The sequence below is a fragment of the Bubalus bubalis genome, chromosome 3, assembly GCF_019923935.1.
Source record: "Bubalus bubalis isolate 160015118507 breed Murrah chromosome 3, NDDB_SH_1, whole genome shotgun sequence".
Classification (NCBI taxonomy): domain Eukaryota; kingdom Metazoa; phylum Chordata; class Mammalia; order Artiodactyla; family Bovidae; genus Bubalus; species Bubalus bubalis.
In genome coordinates this window covers 68260781-68285744 of record NC_059159.1, presented here as the reverse complement: position 1 = coordinate 68285744, position 24964 = coordinate 68260781, and the positions used below count along the sequence as shown (strand labels likewise).

General features: G+C 44.9%; 1 protein-coding gene across 2 annotated transcripts in view; it reads right to left on the bottom strand.

The window, feature by feature from the left end:
* Nucleotides 1-24964, bottom strand: part of GALNT7 (polypeptide N-acetylgalactosaminyltransferase 7) — a 135300-nt gene that overhangs the window by 63753 nt on the left and 46583 nt on the right. For both annotated transcript variants that reach the window (XM_025281312.2, XM_025281310.2), the window contains exon 2: nucleotides 2065-2525. In XM_025281312.2, coding sequence (XP_025137097.2) covers nucleotides 2065-2525 — 461 coding nt within the window. The remainder of the gene's footprint in view (nucleotides 1-2064; nucleotides 2526-24964) is intronic.

Below are 24964 nucleotides of genomic sequence, written 5' to 3'. Positions count from 1 at the left end.
TACGGATCAGGTTACTGAGGACTGTGGGGTAAGGAGCTGGTCTAAGATCTCGTGTCTGGTACTGGAGCCAAGGTCTGACCTCAGCAGACTCCTTCATTCACCCCTTTATTACTCATTCATTCTCTCCCCAGATGTTCACTGCTGGGCACAGCCAAGCTCCTGGATGTCAGTTACTGGAAGGAGCTGGAGAAGACAAATACCTTGCTCTCAGGACCTTATCATCTAGCAAACCCTGCCCTGAGGCATGTGGTCCAGGAAGGTGTGGGTGGAGGAGAGAGAAGGGCCACGGGGGTAGACCGTAGCTCTGCCATCTTGCTGGGCAGACAGAAAAGAAGTCACAGCACTGAGCCTCAGACTTCACGTTCATATGTGGGAACCCTCTCAGTTTAAGTCCTGGCCTACAGCAGAAAGTCAGTAAGTACCCCCTCTTTCCTTCCCCGTCAGGAGAAGGTGAGGAGGCGGTTGTCTGAGAACCCCAGTGACAGACTCGAGGTTCGAGTCTTATCTCTGGTAACTGGCAGGCACTCCAAGTGGGGACCACAGACTCTGTTTAGGGTCCCAAAGGGTCTGTGCGCGGCAGTTCTAGCAACAAGCTCAGCCCCTGCCAGGAGAGCTGCCATAAAATACAGGATGCACAGTTAAATTTGGATTTCAGATAAACAACAAATATTTTCATTGTATAAGAATATCCCATACACTATTTGGGGGTATACTTATACTAAACATTTTTCATTATTTATCTGAAATTAAATTTGACTGAACTTCTTTTTTTTTTCTTTCTAAATGTGGCAACTCTGAAACCAGGCAAATTTCTGCTTTGATCAGGAACAACCTGCTCCCACATCCTCCCTTTTCAGCCCCTCTAAGATCCTCCAACTCTTCTCTGTACTGGAGGTTATATCTCTCACACCTTGGTTCTCTACTTCTTCTCTTTCTTTTTTTCTCTGCATTTTTCATGCAACCCCTTTGACTCCTACCAAATCAATATATGAAGCCTCCGGAGCAGCCCCCGATAGGTCCAGCATTCGACTCCATGGTCATAAAGGATGCTGCTGTGGGGTCTGTGTGTATGCCTGTGCCTGCCATGTTCACCTCCTAACATGAGGACTATGTTAACCCTGCCTCACTGGGAAGACACCTGGGAAGTTCCCTAGTGGCATGAATTACGTTTGCATCCACAGTATTGGAAGATGCTTAGATCCTCTGAGTAGAATCAGTTGCTGAATAAACTGAAAGAGAACAGCTTTGAGTTCATCCAGTAGGCACCACAATCAAAAGCCAAGAGCTTGAAACCCTTTGTTTTAAATCACACTACGTGAGAAGGCCCTGAACGTGTGGGTCATGGTTTCATCTGTCTGAGGACACCTTTATACGTACTCGGGAATTTCCACTTCCAGTTTCAGGGCTGAGTGTAAAACAGATAACTAGTGGGAATTCGCTGTACAGCACAGGGAGCTCAGCTGGGTGTTTTGTGATGACCTAGAGGGGTGGGACGGGGGGAGAGGTGCAAGGGAGACTCAAGAGTAAGGGGACATATGTATGACCGATTCACATGGTACAGCAGAAACTAACACAATAGTGTAAAGTAATCATTCTCCAATAAAAAAAAAAAAAGGAAGGTGGCAAACATCCAGTTAGTTTCAGGAGCACCCCAGCAGTTCTCCTGTCTACCATCCTACAGTGAGACAGGGAGCTTGGTACAGAGGGAAAAGCCATGCGCTGAGAAAGCTCTGCTATTAAAACACTGTCAGGTGAAACCAAACAACACACTTAATAGTGAGTCCATGCCTGGGACAGGCTCGTTTCTCACTGTGGGCTGTGAGAAGGGGACGTTCTGACCAGGGCCTGTCTGGGGACCACACTTTGAGCAGCACAGGTGTAGAAGACCCCAGAATTTTATACGCCACCCCCGAAATAAAATAACACAAATTGGGAGCTCTCCCCTTTCTGCCCATTTTGGGGACCAAAGATCCTCTTATTCCCCTGCAGTAAGTGACAATCTAACTCAGTATCTATCCACACAACCGTGCCCCCAGTTTAGAAAGAGGAGGAAGGGGTGCTTACTCTTCTTGTCGCAAGTCGTTGACACTGCGATCCAAGGAGATCATGTCACTAGCCACCATGTTAAATCCAAACTCTTTAATGCTGGCTTGAACTGCGTGTTTGAATTCTGGTCCCAGAACCAATGGCTTGGCTTTCTCTCCAGGCCCACCGACCACTCCGGGAGGCTCAGGCTCTTTGGGCTCAAAGTTACCGAGGACCCCCGGGCGGAGCACAGGATCACGGTAGGTGAAAGTCTGGGGTTTAAATGTGAGATATTGCCTCCGCATGATGTCTTTCTGGTTCTCTCCTCCGGGGCGGTGCTCTTGTTCATGTCTGGCCTTGTTCCTTCTTCGAATAGACTCCAAGTCCACTTCCACGCCTTCCACATGAGGCCAGGGCACCACGGGTTTGAATCTGTCATCCCCGAGGGCTAGTCCGTTGCCCCCTCTGTCAGGCAGGGGGTTATTAACAGCTCTGTCTTCCTACACAAAAGGGAGCGGGGCATAGAGTGAGTACATGAAGGCAACCACAGCAGAGTTCATGACACCAATGTGCACATTTTAAAAACAGCCCAGGCAATGATAACATGTTATGAATCATGGAACTAAAGCAGGCCATGAACCAGGACCCCTCATTAGAGGAAACCATTCCTGGCGAGGAACAGCATACCAGCAATTGAATAATTCTTTGTCTCTGTTGTTGTTTAGTCGCTAGTCATGTCGAAATCTTTACAACCCCATGGACTGTAGCCCGCCAGGCTGCTGTGTCCATGGGATTCTCCAGGCGAGAATACTGGAGTGGGTTGCCATTTCCTTCTCCAGGGATCTTCCCAACCCAGGGATCAAACTGGGGTCTCCTGCATTGACAGGTGGATTCTTTACCACTCAGGCACCTGGGAAGCCCAATTCTTTGCCTTACCATTCCAAAATAAACAGGTGGACGCATTTTTTACTTCTCCCCTCATAAACTCGACTCTCTATCAAAAACCCCTTAATAAAGCACATTGCTGGGCTTCCCTGGTGGCTCAGTGGTAAAGAATCTGCCTGTAATACAGGAGACCCGGGTTTGATCTCTGGGTCCAATCCCTGGGTCGGGATGATCCCTCAGAGAAGGGAATGGCAACCCACTCCAGTATTCTGGCCTGGAGAATCCCAGGGACAGAGGAGCCTGGCGGGCTATAGTCCACAGGTCACAGGAGTCAGATATGACTGAGCGACTAACACTTTCAAAGCACGTTGTTACAGGTTGGAGCAATGAGGTTCTAAGACCTTTGCCCAAAGCAGGCACTCGACAGGTCCTGTTGTCCGGTGTGGTTTTCCCAGTTGTCTGGTGGATGAGGAGTATGACGTTCTGTCGGTCACACGGCCACCTGGTGGTGGTGGTGCTGGGTGTCAGCCCACCCAAGGCTGGCTTAGTGGCCCAAATGGCAGAGGACGGGGGCTGGGGTATGATCTTGACGGCCCCCACTCAGTATTTCTGCTCTGGGAGAGTTTAGCTGAGTTCAGAACTATAAAACAAGCTCTGACGACCGAAACCAAGGCTAACAGAGCTCTTAAACCACACCCAGGACCTAGCTGGCCCTGGTCCAAAGGTAGCCCCAGGAAGACCGGATTCTGTGTGCATGAATATTGCAGAAGGTTGGCCTTCCTTTCTGTCCAGACGCTCCTCGTCAGCTGCTTAGATCTTCCTGTCAGAAGGCCTGCATGCTTCTGTCCCTGGGGTCACATGTGAAGTTTCTGTTAAGTCAGAGCCACTCTTTGTACAGCCAAGTTTCTCAACATCAGCCGCACCTCAGTGGCTTTAAATACACTGACGTCAGAGTCCCACCCCTCTGACACCAAGATTTAATGGGTGGGAGCATTTGGAGTTTTAAGAACACTCCAGGTGTTTTCAATATGCAGCAGGCTTGAGCTCCAATGGCTTAAAGGAAGGGCTGCCAGCTGTAACCAGACAAGGAGGCTACAGGCTGTGTGTGGCCGGTCTGGGACGGGTGAGCCGGGCAGAACCAGGACTGCAGACCTGGCTAACTGGTCTTCCACCGTCCCTCCCCGTCAAGCCAGGATCCCCAGAGTCCTGAAGACAGTCATAAAAGAGTTCATACCGTCTGACCGACATTTTTCTACTGTTAGAGCCATTTTGAAAAGTCAAGTTAAAGACTTTCAAGAGTGCAGAAGTAAGGCTGATAGGCAGGTTGCTGTCCAGTGGTGGTTTATTTAGAGACAAGGGTCTCTTTGGAAAGTCAGCTAATTCAAATGTGAATTTAGTCAATGTCAAAGTTTTGGTAAGGGCTAGCTGAGGACTGACTTGAGAGAGTTCAAAAAGGAACTTAACAAATGTATGTTGAGAATCCGTTGGACTGCAAGATCAAACGAGTCAATCCTAAAGGAAATCAACCCTGAATATTCATTGGAAGGACTGATGCTGAAGCTGAAGCTTCAGTATTTTGGCCACCTGATGTGAGGAGCTGACTCACTGGAAAAGATTCTGATGCTGGGAAAGATTGAAGGCAGGAGGAGAAGGGGATGACAGAGGGTGAGATGGTTGGATGGCATCACCGACTTGATGGACATGAGTTTAGGCAAACTCCAGGAGATAGTGAAGGACAGGGAAGCCTGGCATGCTGCAGACCAGGAGGTCGCAGAGTCAGACATGAGTTGGCAACTGAACAATAATCTCTTTGTTTAGGTAATACTCTAAGCATGTGATACAACATTCACAGGATCCTTAACGGTATATCGTGAAAGGCAAGTCTTCCCACCTTCCCTTTGGTACAGGCACTTATAGCCAGCATTTCCTTGTGAATCTTCCAGGTATAAACATACATGGGCATGGATGATGAGAACTTTTTGCTGAACAAGGGACACAGATTTTTACTGACCCATTAATTTTGAGAAGGAATCATAAGATGTTACAACCAGTTTAAAGGTGAATCCTTTGAATGACCTGGTGAAGAACAGACAAATATATAAACATCAAGAATACTGCAAAGAATTGACAAATAGATGCAAAACTGGTCAAACTGGTCCATACCCAGAGGGCAATAACCAACTGCATTCCACACGACACGGTTTTCATTTCAATGGACAAGACTCTTGCCCATTACTATCAGTTTTCTGTCATTACAGGATTGTGAAACAGGTTGGAGTTCATGCAGGGATGAGATAACCTGCAAAGCTGAGCTGGAAAATGCACCCAGTAGCCTTTTGGATCCATTTCAAAGTTTTCCCACAAATTTCATCCCATAGCACAGAACTAAGTGTAACATGCGGCACTCCGTCCGACCATCTAAGGGTGATACCTTTGTTCAGGTACACGTGGATATGCCTTCTGCATCAGGCTTCTGACCACTGCACACCTGTAGCAGGCACTTGTTGCTGTTTAGTCGCTAAGTCAAATCCGCTTCTTTGTGAGCCCATGGAATGTAGCCCACCAGGCTCTTCTGTCCATGGGATTTCCCAGGTAAGAATACTGGAGTGGGTTGCCATGTCCTTCTCCAGGGGATCTTCCCTACCCAGGGATCAAACCTTCGTCTCTTATGTCTCCTGCACTGGCAGGCAGGTTCTTTACCACTAGCTCCACCATGGGAAGCCCATGGGAAGTACTGCAATAAACAAATTAAAATAGAGAAGTCCTTATAAAACTCTAAGATACCAGACTCAAGTTGTTGATGTTGAACCAAGAACCCCACAAAAAGGAGGAAGACTGTCTCTCCCTTCAACTTTTCACATCAAGGCTCCAGTGAACTAGTAACTGGAGAGGAAAAGAGTGAGGGGAGGGAAATAGGTTCAGAAAAGTAGACTGAACAGGTCATCAGCCATCCTAGGACATCCTCTGTGGTGTCTAATATTCCACTGGAGGAAAGCTGCTTATGGGAAGAATGTGGAACACGACAGTGAGTGAAATCTGGGTACCCAAGGCGGGAGACATCTGTTGTGGTTCGGTGGGCAGGTGCTGATGTGAGACTCACGAATATAAACATTTCTCAGGCTCACCCATCTCAACAAGAAAATGTTTAATGGATTCAAACTTCATGCTCATCTTTCTTCAAAAGCTGTTTTGATCTTCCCTTTGTCTAACCTTTGACTTTTCTATTTTTGGGTCACGCCAAGTGACTTGTGGATCTTAGTTCCCTGCTGCTGCTGCTGCTAAATCGCTTCAGTCGTGTCCAACTCTGTGCCACCCCGTAGATGGCAGCCCACCAGGCTCCCCCATCCCTGGGATTCTCCAGGCACATTGGAGTGGGTTGCCATTGCCTTCTCTCTTTAGTTCCCTGACTAGGGATCAAACCCGGGCCCTTGGCAGTGAAAGCAGAGTCCTAACTGCTGGACTGCCAGGGAAGTCCCTAGCCTTTGACTCCTGGTATTCCATTTAGACCTGTTAGGAGCCTGCCTGGTCTCCTCCTCGCTCTAGCATCTCTTCATCTCCCCAGCAAGGTGACCAGGTTCATTTGATCCTTCCTCCCTCCATGTCCTCAGCCCGCATCTTGCTTCTTATCTCTGGGTTCACAGTCAAAGGCTTCCTGAACATTTCTATTGGGATCACCGTGGCACCTAAACTTAAGATGCCTGGGAATGAACTTGCTGTGACTCCATGGCACACACCTGCTTCATTCACTGTCTTCCCCACCTCGGGGCTGGGAACCCCCATCCACTCAACTGATCAAACACAAGTCCTCCACTTCATCCCCAGCCTCCTGTTCCGACATCTGAACAATCACTGACTCCTGACAGTCCCACTGCCCGCGTGGCTCCAGAATCCGGCCATTTTCTCCACATCCTCACAGTGGTGGAGTGAGATTCGTATTTTATGGCAGGACAAGAAAAATTTAAACACAAAAGTTCTCCTCTGCCCTTTGTCCTCCTCCCTGCCCTCCACTGAGCATCTCGTATTTGCATTATGCATCAACCAGACCACCCCCTTCAGCAGAAATACCTGCTCAGTCCCAAAGAGCAGCATTCTCCTAGCATCAACAAGACAGCTCCTTAAAGATAACATTCCTTCTTGAACGTGTAAGGGTCATGTGACCCACCACAATGATACTTAGATCTGGATTGCATAAACTGTCAGTAAGGCCTCATTTGATGTCCAGCCCTCTGTCTAAAATACTTACATACCTGTGCCTTTACTTCTAACAGGTGGAACAGTTCTCAGATGCACTTTCTAGATTATTATCCTCAAACCTGGCTCCCATAAAATCTCCCATATCTTTGTTAGATCAACTAACTTTTTGTGGACACTGCAAAGGCCTAGGACAGTCCACACTCACCTCTCAACAGGATTACTAGAATAGGAAGAACAGCGATGACGCAAACACTGTCCTTAACACTTAAGGACAGAGTGTTAGCAGTCAGCACCATATTTATTGTTGCTGTTCAGTCGCTCAGGCGTGTCCAACTCTTTGCGACCCCATGAACTGCAGCCTGCCAGGCTTCCCTGTCCTTCACTATCTCCCGGAGTTTGCTCAAACTCATGTCCATTGAGTCGGTGATGCCATCCAATCATCTCTTCCCTTGTGGCTCAGACAGTAAAGAATTTGCTTGCAATGCAGGAGACCCAGGTTTGATCCCTTGGTCTGGAAGATCTCCTGGAGGAGGAAATGGCAACCCACCCCAGTACTCTTGCCTGGAGAATTCCATGGACAGAAGAGCCTGGTGGGCAACAGTCCATGGGGTCACAAAGAGTTTGGCACGACTGAGCACAGGCACACACACCGTACCGACAAAACAGCCAACAGAGAAGTGACCTAATGTCAGGATCAGTACAGGGCAGGGTGAAGCGTGCCTCCAGGCAGAGCCATGCGCCTGATTCCTAGGTGTTAGTGCCTCCCGTTGCAACGCTGCACTCACTGTCCTTCATCATCATTGTTCTGCAGCCAAAGCAGTGCTGGTGGTGGTGGTGGCTTAGTCGCTCAGTTGTGTCGACTCCTTTGTGACCCCCAGGCTCCTCTGTCCATGGGATTTCCCAGGCAAGAATACTGGAGTGGGTTGCCATTTCCTTCCCCAGGTGATCTTCCCGACCCAGGGACAGAACCCATATCTCCTGCATATCCTGCATTGGTAGGCGGATTCTTGACCACTGAGCCACCAGGGAAACCCGTAGCCAAAGTGACTTCCCTGAAATTCAGGTATGAATAGGTCCCTTCTTCTGCTTGCAGGCTCCATGCTGGTCCTCTTCCCCAAGAGAGTGGATGCTCTTCCTGGGACATTTCCAGCTACTGCCTGTACTCACCTCTTCACCTCACCCTCTGGAGCAGGAAGCACTCCAGGCTCTTGGACCACAGGGTCGCTACAAAGAAGATGTCACTGGAATGCCCAGAGCAGCCAGACAGGGTGGATGGGTAGGGCTGTGTTCCCGCAAAACCTCATGTACAAAGACAGGCAAATGGGGATGGATCTGCCCCTCCCCCTCCAACTCTGCACTAGACTGTAAGTTCCCTGAAAGGGGAGGGACCACATCCGTGGGGTGCGCCACTGCACCCCAGTGCTTCTCCTGCCATGTGACCCTCACTAACCATCTACAAATAGATGCCTGGATCCTACCATTTGTGCCTGGTTTATGAGAGGGAGCCTGAGATGAAGGATGAGAATGGGGCACATGGAACAGGAAAGAGGGGCTCGATCAGAGAGAATACTGATACTGGCAATACTCGAGGAATTCAGCAAGAGAAGAACTTGATATCCCCTGCACAGTGCTGTGCTCTTAGTAACACTATCTAATAGTCACTGGAAAATACTTGGATTTGCTCACTTCTCAAATCCGAAGGCAAAACCAATCTGAGAACTATCTGCCTGACTTCAAGTCAATTAAGAAAAGTCATGTCAAATCGTCACGTTCTGTGATTCAAAGGATGCAGTCAGACAGTGTAATAGTACTAAGCTCCCTGGAGAGAGAGGATACATGCTCCTCCTCCTGGATACTGAATGAGACTTGAGTTGGCTTTGTGACTCACTGGTGTTCACACACCTTCAGAAGCACCAGCTGATTCCCTTTACAGTTGAAATCAACAGGTCACTGTTGACCAGAAATGGAAGGTGGAATCGGTGGGTCATCTTCTAAGATCAGCATGTCCATAAAGGTGGAAATGTACTGAAAAACAGAATCACCTATTCCCAGATGGAAATAGGGGATTGTCAGGAATCAGGTCAGACTACTCATTTTACATCTCACAATTTACAAAGCTCCCCATCACCCCCAAATCACCCTTATAATATCTTCCTGAGACAGTCATGCCCTGGTAGAAATAATACGAACACAAAGGAATTTAGAGCCAGTGAAAGTAATGCAGGCGTGGCTCTGAAACGCCACGGAAGCCTCAAAAGCTAAGCTGGTAATGAAGAGCTCCTGCACAAACCAGAGGTCCTGAGAAGGAGGCTTCGCTCTGGAATGTGGCTGCCGCTGACGGCCGCCTGCAATTCGGTTGTTGTCCTGCCTGAGCCACAGAGCTTAGGACTTAACAGGTCAAACTAAATTCTATAGTTTAAAAGCCCTCTTGATAGAAAAAAAAAAAAAAAAACCTTTAATTAGAAAGATCACATCAGCATCCCTTCTCTAACTGCACTTGATCACAAGCCAAGAAGCCCAAGAGTGGAAGAGATCAGGGAGGTGGGGGAGGACGGTAGTCAAGGAGTTCAGAAGACACAGGGTGTGCCAATGGGCTGGGCGTCCCCACCCTGCCTGCGGCAGGATGTGGGTGGGGGCGCGGTCTCTCGGTACCTAGAGCTAGATTCTGAGCTCACCCTTCCCCTGCTGACATCCTGTGCTGATAAAGACCACCACTCTGGCTCCTTCCAGAGAGCTGAGAGCTGACTGCTCTGCACTCAGTAGTCCATTTCGGGCCTGGGAGGTGGGGGGTGGGGAGTGGGGGGTTGCTGTCAAGTAATTTGCTCAATCAGGGTTTAAAATGGATACACTCAAGATTAAACAGAGACCTTGAAAAGTGAAAAAGTCAAAGTGTTAGTCAGGTCCAGTAGCTCTCCAGGCTCCTCTGTTCATGGGATTCTCCAGCCAAGAATACTAGAGTGGGTTGCCATTTCCTCCTCCAGGAGATTTTCCCGACCCAAGGATTGAACTGGGGTCTCCTGCATTGTAGGCAGACTCTTTACCGTCTGAGCCACTGGGAAAACCCAAATAGAGATTTTACCGGTCCTTGAATATGTAGGATGCATTTTCTTATGGCAAAGGACCCTATTCAAATACATTTTAAGACCAATGGCAATGCCTCCATTGGCAGTAAAGGCAGAACTGGAAATGGAGGAGGGTGTGGCTCATTAGTGAGAAAAAGGATTACCTTCTGATAAAAATAACAAATAAATAAAATTAAAAGTGGTTGGCAATAATATTAGTAAGTCTGGGTAATAAAATCCATCATGTTTCCCCAGAAGCATATGGTATAATTTTAAACAAAATGTAGTTGAACCAAATTAAAGTAATTGATCAAAATTGATTAAAATTGTGATAAAATTTACTTTTTAAAAACCATGTCGATGTACTGCATTTTTTTTAATGCATAAGGAAGGTAAACTGCAAATTCCTTAGTAATATAAACTTTCCATTTTCAACAGAGAAATTAAAATTACAACTGGAAAAGGGGGAGATTTCCTACAAGATCCTTCTCTGTATTAACACTATCACCTCTAATGTTCTATTCTGTAAGTATGAAGTAAGTTCAAGCCAGCAGTTTTTTGAACTCCACCCTTCCTCTCAGATCCCAGAATATTTCTAACACTGCCCTTCTCGAGTTGCCTTAGGATCTGTTCACAGGGTTCTCCCCAGACAATGGTTCTCAGGGTGGTTATCTGTGTGTACGCAGCAGGTACTCAATGTGCGTTTCTTCATGGACTGAACAAATGAGGAATGTCTTGCTCCGGGTTGTGGCACCTATTTATTTGCTGGAATATAAACTGCTTTGTGCCCGCTGGCTGTGTCACTGCTGGATTCGGTTTAAGGTAGCATTTTTGAGTCAAACCAGTCAATCCTAAAAGAAATCAACCCTGAATATACATTGGAAGGACTGATGCCGAAGCTCCAAAAATACTTTGGCCACCTGATGAGAAAAGCCAACTCATTGGAAAAGAACCTGATGCTCGGAAAGACTGAGGGCAAGAAGAGAAGGGGTGTGACAGAGGATGAGATGGATGGATGGCATCACTGACTCAATGGACATGAGTTTGAGCAGACTCCAGGAGACAGTGAAGGAAAGGGAAGCCTGGCGCGCTGCCGTCCATGGGGTTGCACAGAATCAGACGTGACTTAGCAACCAAACAAAAATAACAACAAGAGCATTTTGAGACTCTGAGTGAGATAACTGAAAACATTACTTTCCCTATGAATCTAAACCTTAAATAATCCTTTTTTAGTTTTTCTTCTTCAGATTTGAATAAATCATGCCTGCAAGTCCAATTTATTATTTCATGGAAAATGAGTACTTTATTTAAACACAAGGAAGTAAATCTGCTGGTGTTAGTCTGAGCCTGTAGGCCAATTTATCTCACCAATGGTCTCCTGTTAAATTTGGTCCTTGTTTTAAAACAGAAATAAACTAGAGATTCTAAATCAGGTCAGAAAACTACCAGACAGTTCTCAAGAAGGAATAAATGAAAAGAAGAAATGGGCAAATAAAGGACCAGAATATAGGTTAATGTCTACAAATAAAAGGGTAATACATCGGTTATCCTTTTACAGAAAATTTTTATTTGTGAGACTGTTTAACGGCCTACATCAAAGTTAATTACTATACACTGCTAACCAAGAGGTCTATGAAACATGCAATTTAAACACCTTTATGAAATCCAAATAACTATTTTTCATGCCTTAGTTCATTAACTGAGTCACATACATTCATTACAGATTTAAAACAATATTTCTTGTTGTGAATATATAGTATTACATTTTTAGCTGATGAGAACTGAATTTTAAGAATCAACTATAAGTACTAAACAACTGATCAATAAATCATTTTGTAGTAGATTTCAAAAGGTGATGAAGCTATATTTGTCAAAGTTTATGCCATGATTTCAGTGGCAAGAGTACAGACCTTAAGACAGGACTGTAAAAACAAGTCACACCAACGTCATTTAAAAGCCCCATCTCCCACAAGTAATAAAAGGCAGATTATAACACCTCTCAGAAATCATAAAAGGATACAGTTGGGCAGATTTTAACTCTCTGTGTTTGGGAGATGAGCAATTACTGAATTTTAAAAAGAAAGCTCCTAAGGGGTATTTTCATCCTAAAAACAGCATATAATAAGTTACACAAAGTATTTTAATAAAAGTGTCAACATTTCACAATACGGGTCCCACCACATTATTCCCACAAAATGACCTATCTAAAAATAAGGAAAGGATTGGGGGAAGAATGAGGAGAGAAAGACAAAGGCAAAGCAAGGGGAGAAAATGGTAAATTAAAATCTGTTAAGATTTTTAAACACATGAATAATGTATGTATGCATATATATTATGTATGCAGTGGAGAGTGGGAATATACATTTAAAAGCCAAATAGCCTAGTAGGATGAGAAGCAAGAAATTAACCCTGCTGAATAGACCCTTCAAAGGAACAGCCACAGCATTTTCTCAGGTGGAGACAGAGGACCTACTGAGCTGAACCAGCAGAAAAATGAGCCCCCCACATCTGCTCCTCCTTTGCCCACCCACTGTGGAACCTTCTCTCAGCTGTGCCCATCAGCTCCACTTTCTTACCTAGAAGCGCTGAGATTCTCCACGCTCTTTTCCAGATCATCTTTATTTATTTTTTGTATTTTTTTGGATGTGGACCATTTTTAAAGTCTTTTGTTGAATTTGTTACAAGGCACGTGGATCTTAGCTCCCTGACCAGGGATCAAACCTGCAACCCCCCTGCATCGGAAGTGCAGAATCTTAACCACTGGATGGCCAGGGAAGTCCCCAAATTATTTTTAATATATTTTAAAAGAGCAAGTCCTTCATCAGTCTCTAGGGACCACACTGTTACAATCTTTTTCTTTTTTTAATCCAGGGACGTGCTTATTTAATCCTATCCTTTGGTTTTTGTCACTAATATAACAAAGTATTGATGCTTTCGAATGGTGGTGCTGGAGAAGATTCTTAAGAGTCCTTTGGACAGCAAGAAGATCAAACCAGTCAATCCTAAAGAAAATCAACCCTGAATATTTATTGGAAGGACTGAATCGGAAGCTCCAATACTTTGGTCACCTGATGCAAAAAGCCGACTCATTGGAGAAGACCCTGATGCTGGGAAAGATTGAAGGCAGGAGGAGAAGGGGACGACAGAGGATGAGATGATTGGATGGCATCACTGACTCAATGGACATGAGTTTGAGCAAACTCCAGGAGACAGTGAAGTAAAGGGAAGCCTGGTGTCCTGCAGTCCATGGGGTTGCAAACAGTTGGACACAACTGAGCAACTGAACAACAACAACACAACAATGAACTTCATAATCTAACACCAATAAAACCAAACAGACAGTTTAATTCTTCCTTCTCCTTCACATCTGGCGATCCCAGTGAAGACACCTAATGATTTCCAAATCTTCCTGAAAACTGTCTTGAAAAGTATGCCACCACCAGGATCATCAATAATGCTTAGGATGTGAAGCAAAGCATTTTACTGAGGGAGAGCAGAAAGAAGTCAGACATAGCCTTTGTGTTCAAAGAGACCGTCGGGAATACCCTTCAGAAAGCTGAGCAAGCTGTGCTTTCATCCTTCCAGGGAAGGAGTTCTGGAAGGAACGGAGCACCCTCAAGGCAGATGCTGCTGCTGTGCATTCCGAGATGACTGAAGTGCGTCAGGAGTTCTGGAATGAACGGCGTGCCCTCGAGGCAGGGGCTGCTGCCGTGCATTCCGAGATGACTGAAGTGCGTCCTCGCTCTGCCCTGAAGCCTGCCTCCATCACAGCTCGAAAAACAGCACTGCCATGTGGGGCTTCAAAGCACAGATGCTGATTGGTATAAGATAATATCTTGCAAATCTGAAAAAAGTAATATTGCCTCAAGGAAGAAAATACCTCAATGTTCCCAGGGCAGATACACCATATTAAAGTATGGGACATTTACTACCGGGTCGTGACAAGAAATCCATTTTAGGAGGTGGTGACAAGGAAACCTATGTACGTGAGAAAGAAAAATACAGAGTAGATTGGGGTTATTCACTAATAAATGTTCTGACATTTTAGTTTTGGCAGCAGGCCTGCTCTCAAGGGGGCATGCTTCTCCAGGGACGCGGTAGCTCTATCATGAGTGTTATCTGGCATTCAGGTCAGTATTTACATGTATCATTAAAAGGCGAAAGAACCGTTCTTCTGGTTATCCAAATATTTGTTACAGGTCTGCTTCCTGCTAGACGCTCTCCGAGGTATTAGCAGGGGGCCCGGCCTTCTTCGCAGAGGAAGGGAGGCTGGGAGAGGCTGGATCTGTGTTTGCAGACATTGAGGCACAGGAGCGAGCGGGGGCACGGCTGGGGGATAAGAAGCGGGGCTAAGAAGTGGGGCTTGGCAGCCATTCTAGACTAAGGCAAAGGCACAAAAGCATTAAAAAGAACAGGGAACACTCAGGGAACTACAGATGGCTTGGTGTGACGAGTGGAGGGGACACATGGGGAGGAAGCAGGAGATGCGATGCCAGCGTGTGTGCACACTCAGTTGTGTCCGACTCTTTGCGATTCCAGGGACTGTAGCCCCCTGGGATCCTCTGTCCATGGGATTTCCCAGGCAAGAATGCTGGAGTGGGTTGCCATTCCCTTCTCCAGGGGATCTTCCTGACCCAGTGATCGAACCCAGGTCTCCCGTGCTGCAGGCAGTTTCCTGTATTGCAGGCCGACTCTTTACAACTGAACCAGCACTCACAAGGCTGAAAACGAGGTGTGTTATTAAATGCACGAGAACCTGAGGCCCGAGGGGCGGCTTCGCTCTGTGGCAGGACTCACTCAGGGTTCTGAGACACATGAGGACACCAGCTGGGGCCAGGACTCTGGGTCTGGGGGTGTTGGGACTCCTCGGGTTTATCTTCTCTGCAACCACAGATGGAAAGAGCCCACTGTTTTATCACCTGGTGCTATAGGTGTCCTGTGGTCTTCATGTTCTGAAACGTCTGATTGACGGATTGTTGAGCCCCCACTCTGCTGGCTGCAGGGACACAGCATATGCACCCCTGCTCCCAGGGAGGCCTCCATTCTGTGGGAGACATGCAATGAAGTCATCACACAAACGGGGTGCCCTGGGAGGTCTGATCTGGCCTGGGAAGTCAGGGAAGGCTCCCCGAGAGAGAAGGGTTATGCAGGACAAGGTCAAGAGAGGAGGGGAGAGCATTCCAGGTCGGGATCCTGTACTGCAAAGTCCCCCAGAGGCTCCCTGTGGTGCCGCGCAAAGAGGGGGCGGGGAGGATGGTTGTCTGTGTGTAGTCAGTAGGTACTCAGTGCATCTTTCTAGACTACCTCATAAATGATTGAAACAATCATTCCATTTCATGGGAAATGGAATGTCTCTGTGGGAAGCAGAACCACAGCTGCTGAAGAAAAATGGGAAGCACCTTCCATGAGCAGAGGGAAGCCAGTCCATCAGAGATGCTAAATGTCACACTCTGACACATCCCAACCAACCTCGGCCGGTCAAACACAACTGCAACCAGATCTGATAGCCCTTCATGACCAGTGGTAAAATTCTGGTGCATAATAAGTGTGGTACTTGGGACAGTCAAGTCTCACTAAATGCTTCGGTTGTATTTTGCCATTAATCATTCAGGTTTTTTTTTTCCTTATTAAAAACACTCCCGAGGACTTCCCTGGTGAAGTGGTAAAGAATTCACCTGCCAATACAGGAGATCCCATATGCTGCCAAGAAACAAAGCCCGTGCAGCACAACTGCAGAGCTTGTGCTCTAGAGCCTGGGAAGGGCAGCTACTGAAGCCCCCTGCACCCTAGAGCCCTTGTTCGGCAACAAGAGAAGCCACCTCAATGAGACGCTTGTGCACCTCAGAGAAAAACCTGAGCAGCTACGAAGGCCCAGCACAGCCAGAAATAAGTAGATAAAATTATAAAACAAAACAAAATAAACATTTCCTTCTTGTACTTGGTAAGCAAGACATTCATCCTGGTATCTACAGATAGAGGGAAAAAAGGCACAGGGAAGGCAGTGGCCAAGGTGTCAGACTACACCCCAAGTCTACAAAGTCAGCACAGAGCCTCCAGAGGCTTAAAAGAGAAAAAGGAATTGGAAAAAAAAAAGACCACAGTGGTAAACCAATCTGTCACCCAACGTGTTTTACTGAATGTTGACTTTCAAGGTGATGACCACAAAGGTGATGACAGGGGGAGGAGGAGGTAGAACCCTGGTGACGTAACGAGCACCTGTCTCCGGTCATCCTTGTCATCAGCCTTGGAGCTGGGTATCAGGGCTGTCCCATTCTGCAGATGAGAAAACCAAGGCACAGGGTCTGAGGGACTTTAAAAGCCACACACTCTGGGGGTGGCAGAGGCGAGACACAGACCCAGGGCCTCTGATGCCAGAGCCCACATTCTGAACCACTTTATTCTCTCCTGGGACCGAGGTACCCATGAGTCTTTCATACCTTATAACTATACAAATTGATAAATATCATTAAGATTTCTGAAGTACGAAAGCTAAAATACAGTCCTTAGAATCACTGTTAATTTCAATAAAAAATTTACTTTCAAACCAATACTATCAGCTAGAATTAGTAATAAATAGTTCAGAAAGTGCTGTTTTCATATACAGAATATTCTAGAAGATTACTTATATTTCATATATATTTCATATAAATAATCTTCTAGAAATACTAAATCCAATTAGCATTTCAAGAATTAGTAGTAACTTGCTATGAAGCCCACTAGCTTAGGTGACTATCAGGATGTAAGAAAACAGACTATATCTCATTTCATGTGACTTTATTTCTGCAGAAAGAAAAAGTGGAAGTCACTCAGTCGTGTCTGACTCTGTGACCTCATGCACTGTAGTCCACAGAATTCTCCAGGCCAGAATACTGGAGTGGATAGCCTTTCCCTTTTACTGGGGATCTTCCCAACCCAGGAATCAAACCAGGGTCTCCTGCATTGCACGTGGATTCTTTACCAGCTGAGCCATAAGGGAAGCCCAAGAATACTGGAGTGGGTAGCCTCTCCCTTCTCCAGCAGATCTTCCCAACCCAGGAATCGAACCAGGGTCTCCTGCATTGCAGGCAGATTCTTTACCAACTGAGCTATCATAGAAGCACTATTTCTGCAGAGAAAGATAGAAATTAGGGCACTAATTTCCTCGGGCATACAGGACTGGGGTGCTATGCCTCCTATTCTGATTTCACAGAAACAGAGAATAGTTTCAAAAACCTTCTATTTGTCTGACAAATATGAAGTAAATGCAATAAGGTTTTCAGATTGACACTGAGGAAGAGTTACAGCATTCGGCTTCTAGTTCTTTCTAAACTGTTGGTCTTCTGCCCCTACCTGGGAGCATTGTTTCTTTCAGTGTCATTTTATGTATAAGTTTATGAGCATATACCTTCTGCTCTGGAGAAGGAAGCAGCAACCCCTCCAGTATTCTTGCCTGGAAAATTCCACGGACAGGGGAGCCTGGTGGGCTACAGTCTGTGGGATTGCAAAGAGTCAGACACAACTGAGCGCACAGCACACAGCACAAGACACCTCATTCCTCTTTTCCTGAAAGGCAGTCTTGGTTTCAATCACATGGAGGTCCCACCAAGATCCTATTTGCAACAAATTTCCTGCATATCTACTTTGGTTGAAGCATGTTGCTATGCTTCTAGAAAGCTAGTCAGTGGTGAACTTGAGGAACATAAAAATCTCTTTTTCTAAATACACATTAGTGGTTCCTAACATTTTTAGGGTCACAAAGATTTTATACCCTCTTCATGGGGAGGGGAGTACAAACAGTGTAACTTAGTAGAGTTCTTTGTAGAACCATCTAACCTGTATGTACCAACATCCTTAATAACCTTCCTTCTGAATACAAAATTTCAGAAGTGGGAATGTATTCAAGGGGGATAATCCTAATCACAGGGAAGATATTATGCATAAAAGTTCAGTGCAACATATACCAGCTAGTATACTAGAAACAAACAGAATGTCCATAATGAAGACTAGTCAAGAAAATTATGCTGCACTTATGCAATTGAATAGTACTTAACTATAAAAATGTTAAAGAAAAATAATTCTTGCAGAATATCCTCATGATATAATGTTAGTTTTTTAAAAGTAGGAGACATACATTAATTATGCATACTGCTTGCTCCATATGATCTCAAATACAAAAAGAAAAACACAGAAATGACTAGAAGGAAAGTTATAAGTAGTAGTTGTCTCTTTGGTGAGATTGTAGACGGTATTTTTCTTATGTCCTGGTTTTCCTTGGTTTCTATATTGAACATACATTTGTATAAAGTTTTTAGGAATTGTTCAGCTTCCTTTTAAATTTGTTTTAATAATTATTTACTAATAAAACTTACTCACTAGAAAACAGTTCATATAATAACTTGAGATTTTTTTCTTTTGTATAAGGCGGCTGAACATCACAGTAAGCTATAAAGTTTGTTGATAGCCAAAGAGGTTGCCATACGTGATTTAGGAATGGAACAGACAGAGCATACACAACAAGCACAGCTTAGAGGAGACTCAGAGAAACAGTGCTCATAACCAGAGGTTCATACACAGGACACAGCTAGAAACATTCTTCATTCGCGGACACAACCAAACTTTAGGTAGCATTAAAACAAAAACAAAACCCAGCATTAGCAAACTCTTAAAACAAGCACAAAAGCCAGAATGTGAATTCAATTATTAATCACTCAGTCATCTATTATCAATCACTTAAAAGCAAAGGATGTCATGAGAATTACATCTTCTAAAATAAGACAGTCAGGAGGTAACAGGCCACGTCGCGCACTGCAGAGCAAGTAATGTGAAGCTGTTTCTTTTTAAAAAGAACAAATAAATACTTTACTTCACTCTGTTCTCTACTGATCTCCCCTATACCATCTCCCAGTTATATCATTCCAAGATACTTCTTTAAAGGGAGTTAAATTTAAAGATATAAATTTTAAAAATTAAAGAAGTTAAAAGTCTTTATCTTGTTTTCTCGCCAAAGCCGTAGACACACACACAGTAAATTAGAAGAAATTCAAGGTAATTAATGATAAAATGGATTTTACCATTAATTTTGATGTCATTTTTTATTATATTGTCTTTTAACCATACATTAAAGTATATCACATACACATAATTTTAAGACATTTCATTTCTAGTGTGGAGGATATGATAAAGTAAACAAATTATGTTGGTGGGTGCCAAAATTTGGAATACTGAGAAATGATTTTTTCTTTTTTAGCTTTTAAATCTTGTATTGAGGTATAGCCAATTAACAATGTTATGACTTTGCTGTTCAGGTGAACAGCAAAGGGACTCAGTCATACATAGACAGACATGTATCCATTCTCCCCACAAACTGCCCTCCCATCCAGGCTGCCATATAACACTGAGCAAAATTCCATGTGCCCTACGGTAGGTCCTTGTTGGTTATCCACTTTAAATGTAACAGTGTGTACAGGCAACCATAAGGTCATTCTCTAAATCTGAGTCCCTTTCTGTTTTGTAAGTAAGTTCCTTTGTATCAAGAAATGATACTGTATGCATGTATGTATTTCAAGATCCTCCAATAGAAATGAAGATAGATATAGCCCCCAAAGCAAGAAGGTAACGAATAGTACACTTTCAAATTACAGCCTGGACTAATTCAGATGAAGCCAGCAGGACTGTCTGCTGCTGACAGCGCTGACTGCCCCACACAAGGGAGAGGAAGGCCGGGGGTCAGGGACACCCTACTTCAGCCCTGTACCCCCAGGTCCAAACAAACTGCTGGCAGGAAGTGTCTAAGCCAGGTAAGGAGCATGCAGCCCTCTGCTTCAGCTTCATGCAGAGGACAGACTGCTGGGACAGACAGACAGACAGGCAGGCAGGATCGGAGAGAGTCACTTCCTTCTTCAGTAGGCACAGGATGAAAGATGGAGCTGTGAGAAAGGTCTGGAACTCCGGGGTCCCCTAAGGCAGCATAAAGGCTGTTTCCTGCACTGATTTATTTGAGAAACTCTCACATGTGGTTAAAAAGGGAGTAAAATTCTGAGGACCGGATTAGAGATTCTAAACATCTGCTGTTTACAAACAACAATGAAAGGTTTCTTGTTGCTTAGCCAGCTAAGTCAAGTTTGATTCTCTGCAACCCCTTGGACTGTAGCCCACCAGGCTCCTCTGTCCATGGGATTCTCCAGGCAGGAATACTGGAGTGGGTTGCCATTTCCTTCTCCAGGGAATCTTCCCAAGCCAGGGATCCTGCACTGGCAGGTGGATTCTTTACCACTGAACCACCAGGGAAGGCCTGGTAAAAGGTAACCTGATGGTAAACATCCGGCCTGGCCATTTTCCTATAACACGAGGGTTAAAGGCTGACAAAACTGAGTTACAAAGAAAGCATTTATATTTACAATGAGGGACATGAGCAAATGTTTTTTTCTTTACATCTTTGAACATGCATCTTCAATAGGAAAAACAGGAATAGGATAATCAACAGAAAACTTTTTTAAAAAGTCTTTGTCAAGGACAGTTTGTCTTAGAGAAACTATACCAAGTTTACTGGTGATATGGTGGGCGCTGTGAGAACCCCCAGGACCTCTGACCCCAGCTGCAGGGGGCCCGGCTCAGGACGGTCCTGGCAGCCAGACCTCCCTGGGACCTCTGCTGCAGGGGCTACGAGGCTGCCTCCCCCAAGGCCAAGGCCCCTTGTGGGATGCGGCGGCCCAGAGTGACTGTCCAGGCGGAGGTCCCAGATTCAGCCTCCCTCTCCCCAGGGGAACACCGGCGATCCGGGCTCTCTGGGGTGGGCCTGGGACTTCTATAGCCCCCATCACAGCTCAGCCTTGGGCAGCCCCTCCCTCCTAAAGCCACTGCCCTCAGAGTCCCGGTCACACAGCCCCGCACCCAGCCGAGCTCAGGGCCATTTCCTAGAGAACCCAAATCCATGAAGATAAGCATGGTGTTTTCCTGAGAAACCCGTTAGATAAGCAGAGACCACAGTCTTTACATCAGTTTCCTCCCCGTTAAAGTTGGAACAATATGAGGCAAGCATAGGGTCACCGCAAGGAAGAGGTGCAGTGTTGTATAGAAACACCGAGTGTCCAGCAACACGGCATACGTGCTAAACAGCAGGCCATTATTAAAGAGACATTAGAATGTCTTTCAAGACAGATTACAGCTTAAAGCCCTCTGAAGAACTGTAGGGATGATGCTGGAGAGAACAGACTCTGAAAATATGAAGTTACTTCCTGGTAGTTGCTCTTAAGCTCCCTACATTCCCTACCCTGCCCGCCCCCCCACCAAATTCTTGATCTTTCTTTTGTTTCACAGTCAATCCCGTTCTTGTTTCTTTACATTTTTCTCCCTGTGCCAATTATTTAGCAATGACATTACAATCAAATTAGAAAAATGTCTCAAAAAGAATAAGAACAGGTATGGGGGGGTTTTATTACCCAAAGCAAACAGATCTCCTACCTTCCAGAAATCCTGAGACTGACCAGGGTGAGACAGCATGAATTTATTTGTAAAACACAAACCTACAAGCTACTAATAACGCCTAAGACTCTGACTTAATAGATCTGGGGAGTATAGAAATTTGTACTTTTAAAAACTCCCCAGGTACAAAAAAGAACTGCAAAGAAAATTTCAACCTCTTCAGGGTCTCATTCTTAATAGTAACACTGATAGTGTAATTTCAAACATATGTATATATGAAAAAGGTAAGCAAATATATTAATAAGAACCAAGACTTTCAAAATAAGAGACATAAAAGTGTTCAGAAAGTTAGTTAAATTTAAATCGGAGTACCAGTATGAACACATAATTAAAAGAAGTCCACACATTGCTTTGTTCTTAATACTGAAAGGACCTAGAAGCAATAACATTAAAATAGAATTAGTGTGTCTGACGTCAGCTCTTTACTTCTAAATACCATACCTTCCCTGCCAGTCCAGTGGTTAGGACTCTGAGCTTCCAACACAGGGAATGAGGTTGGGGAACTAGGATTCCTTCTGCTGTGCAGCATGGCCAAAAAAGAATAATAATAATAATAAATAGATAAATAAATATCATCTTTCAAGAAAAGGAACCAGGTCCCATTGGATAAATGGCTGATTCTGGGTCTGAGGCAGGAAATTATAAGGTGAATCAACTGGGTTGTGACAGAGAGGACAGTGGAACTGAAAAAATGGTGGGAAAGTCTGATTTAGTGAGAGCTATTCTAGACATGGTAATTAAAGAGAAAGCATTAAGCATTTACCCTGGCTTTTCAGAAGGAGCTGTAGACAAACCTCAGAGGATGGGGGAATGGTCTGCTTCACAGAAGAACACCAGCTGGGTCTGAGGAGGAAACACTGGATCTTAGCAGGGGCTGAAGGATGTTGAAGCCCTTAGATGAGGACCAGCTGCTGGGGAACATGCACATGGTACCCAGCGTCACTCCTGCATCTAACTGGCAGCTCCTACCATGAACAAGCGATCGCACAACACCGTTAATAACAGGACGATCTGGCATCGTCCGCCTCCTAATGTGCTGTGATCTGAAGCACACATGGCAATGAAGAAGCATTCTTACCAATGAGGCTTTACCTAAATTAAATCAAGCTGAGACACGCAGAGAGAGGAGGTCTATTCGTACAGAGGGAAGTGGAGGAGCGGGTGGGGGAGAAGGTGAGTCTGTCAATATTATTAACTGTTGATCTAAGAGGTGTTCATAGGAATGGATGTTCACTGTACTATTTCATCTTCTTGTATGCATGCATCCTTAGTCACTCAGTCATGTCCGACACTTTGCAACCCCTTGGACTGTAGGCTGCCAGGCTCCTCTGTCCATGGGATTATCTATACTGGAGTGGGTTGCCATGCCCTACTCCAGAGGATCTTCCAGACCCAGGGATTGAACCCATGTCCTACGTCTCATGTGTCTCCTGCATTGCAGGCAGATTCTTTACCAGCTGAGCTATCAGTTCAGTTCAGTTCAGTCACTCAGTCGTGTCTGACTCTTTGCAACCCCATGAACTGTAGCACGCCAGGCCTCCCTGTCCATCACCAACTCCCGGAGTCCATCCAAACTCATGTCCATTGAGTTGGTGATGCCATCCAACCATCTCATCCTGTGTTGTCCCCTTCTCCTCCTGCCCTCAATCTTTCCCAGCATCAGGGTCTTTCCCAATGAGTCAGCTCTTCACATCAGGTGGCCAAAGTATTGGAGTTTCAGCTTTAACATCAGTCCTTCCAATGAACACCCAGGACTGATCTCCTTTAGGATGGACTGGTTGGATCTCCTTGCAGTCCAAGGGACTCTCAAGAGTCTGCTCCAACATCACAGTTCAAAAGCATCAATTCTTCTGCACTCAGCTTTCTTTATAGTCCAACTGTCACATCCGTACATGACCACTGGAAAAACCATAGCCTCGACTAGACATACCTTTGTTGACAAAGTAATGTCTCTGCTTTTTAATATCCTGTCTAGGTTGGTCATAACTTTCCTTCTAAAGAGTAAGCGTCTTTTAATTTCATGGCTGACAATCACCATTTGCAGTGATTTTGGAGCCCCCCAAAATAAAGTCTGCCACTGTTTCCACTGTTTCCCCATCTGTTTGCCATGAAGTGATGGGACCAGATGCCGTGATCTTCGTTTTCTGAATGTTGAGCTTTAAGCCAACTTTTTCCACTCTCCTCTTTCACTTTCATCAAGAGGCTTTTTAGTTCCTCTTCACTTTCTGCCATAAGGGTGGTGTCATCTGCATATCTGAGATTATTGATATGTCTCTCGGCAATCTTGATTCCAGCCAGGGAAGACCCTAAATTCTTGTGTATTTGAAGACAATTTTCATTATAAAAAATTTAAGAGAAAAAAAATTTAAGTTTTAAAAATGATTCTGAGGTTTGACAAATTTTGGACTAGGGACCTCATTTATGGGAGTTAGTTTTACTGCAAAAGGGAAGTAAAGGAATTGCCAGAGAAAGTATATCCCACAGAATGCACTGTGCAATTTTTTAATTTAATGTTTTTATTGTTGAATACCTTACTCTTGGTCAAAGAGTTGTTTTACGTAAGAATTGGTATCATCTGCTTCTCTTAGATCAAAGTTTAACTACTCATGTAATTCAAGCTTAGAAATCTTACTATACTAAAAAGACTACTATTATTTATTCATCAAATTTATTGAACACTTAACAAGGGTTAGAGCAAGACAGTATACAGTATTAAAAGAGGTGGGAAAGGCTACTGCATGACTTTTTGATAATTAGAGTCAGTATCAAGTTCAAAATTCTGAAACTCACTCATTAGGAGCTTTCAAAGGGTTCATCTTGTTAAAACGAGAGGACTGCTTATCCTTAGGAAGCTCCATCACAGTACAAGTGGTTCCTGGAACTGATTTAGAGAAGTGCTGACACTAACTAGGACGGGGTTCTTTATTTTTTTAAAGGAAGAATCTCACTGTGAAGAAAATTATACTATTATTGCCCCCCAAAGATCCAGAGTCAGAAATGCAGTCTGCTGCTTTGACCTTAGTAGTGATTTTATGTAAAACATTGGACCTTAGTGATAGAAGGTGGATAGTCTCAGCTCTAAAATAGGAGACAGGAATTAAGAGTTTCCAGTCCACGTCTTCTCCTAACTAGCTATATGTTGTTGTTTAATTGCTAAGTCGTGTCTGACCCTCTGGGACTCCACAGACTATAGTCCACCAGGCTCCTCTGTCCATGGAATTCTCCAGGCAAGAATATTGGAGTGGGTTGCCATTTCCTTCTCCAGGGGATCTTCCCAACCCAGGGATTGAACCTGAGTCTCCTGCATCACACACGGATTCTTTACCACTGAGCCACTT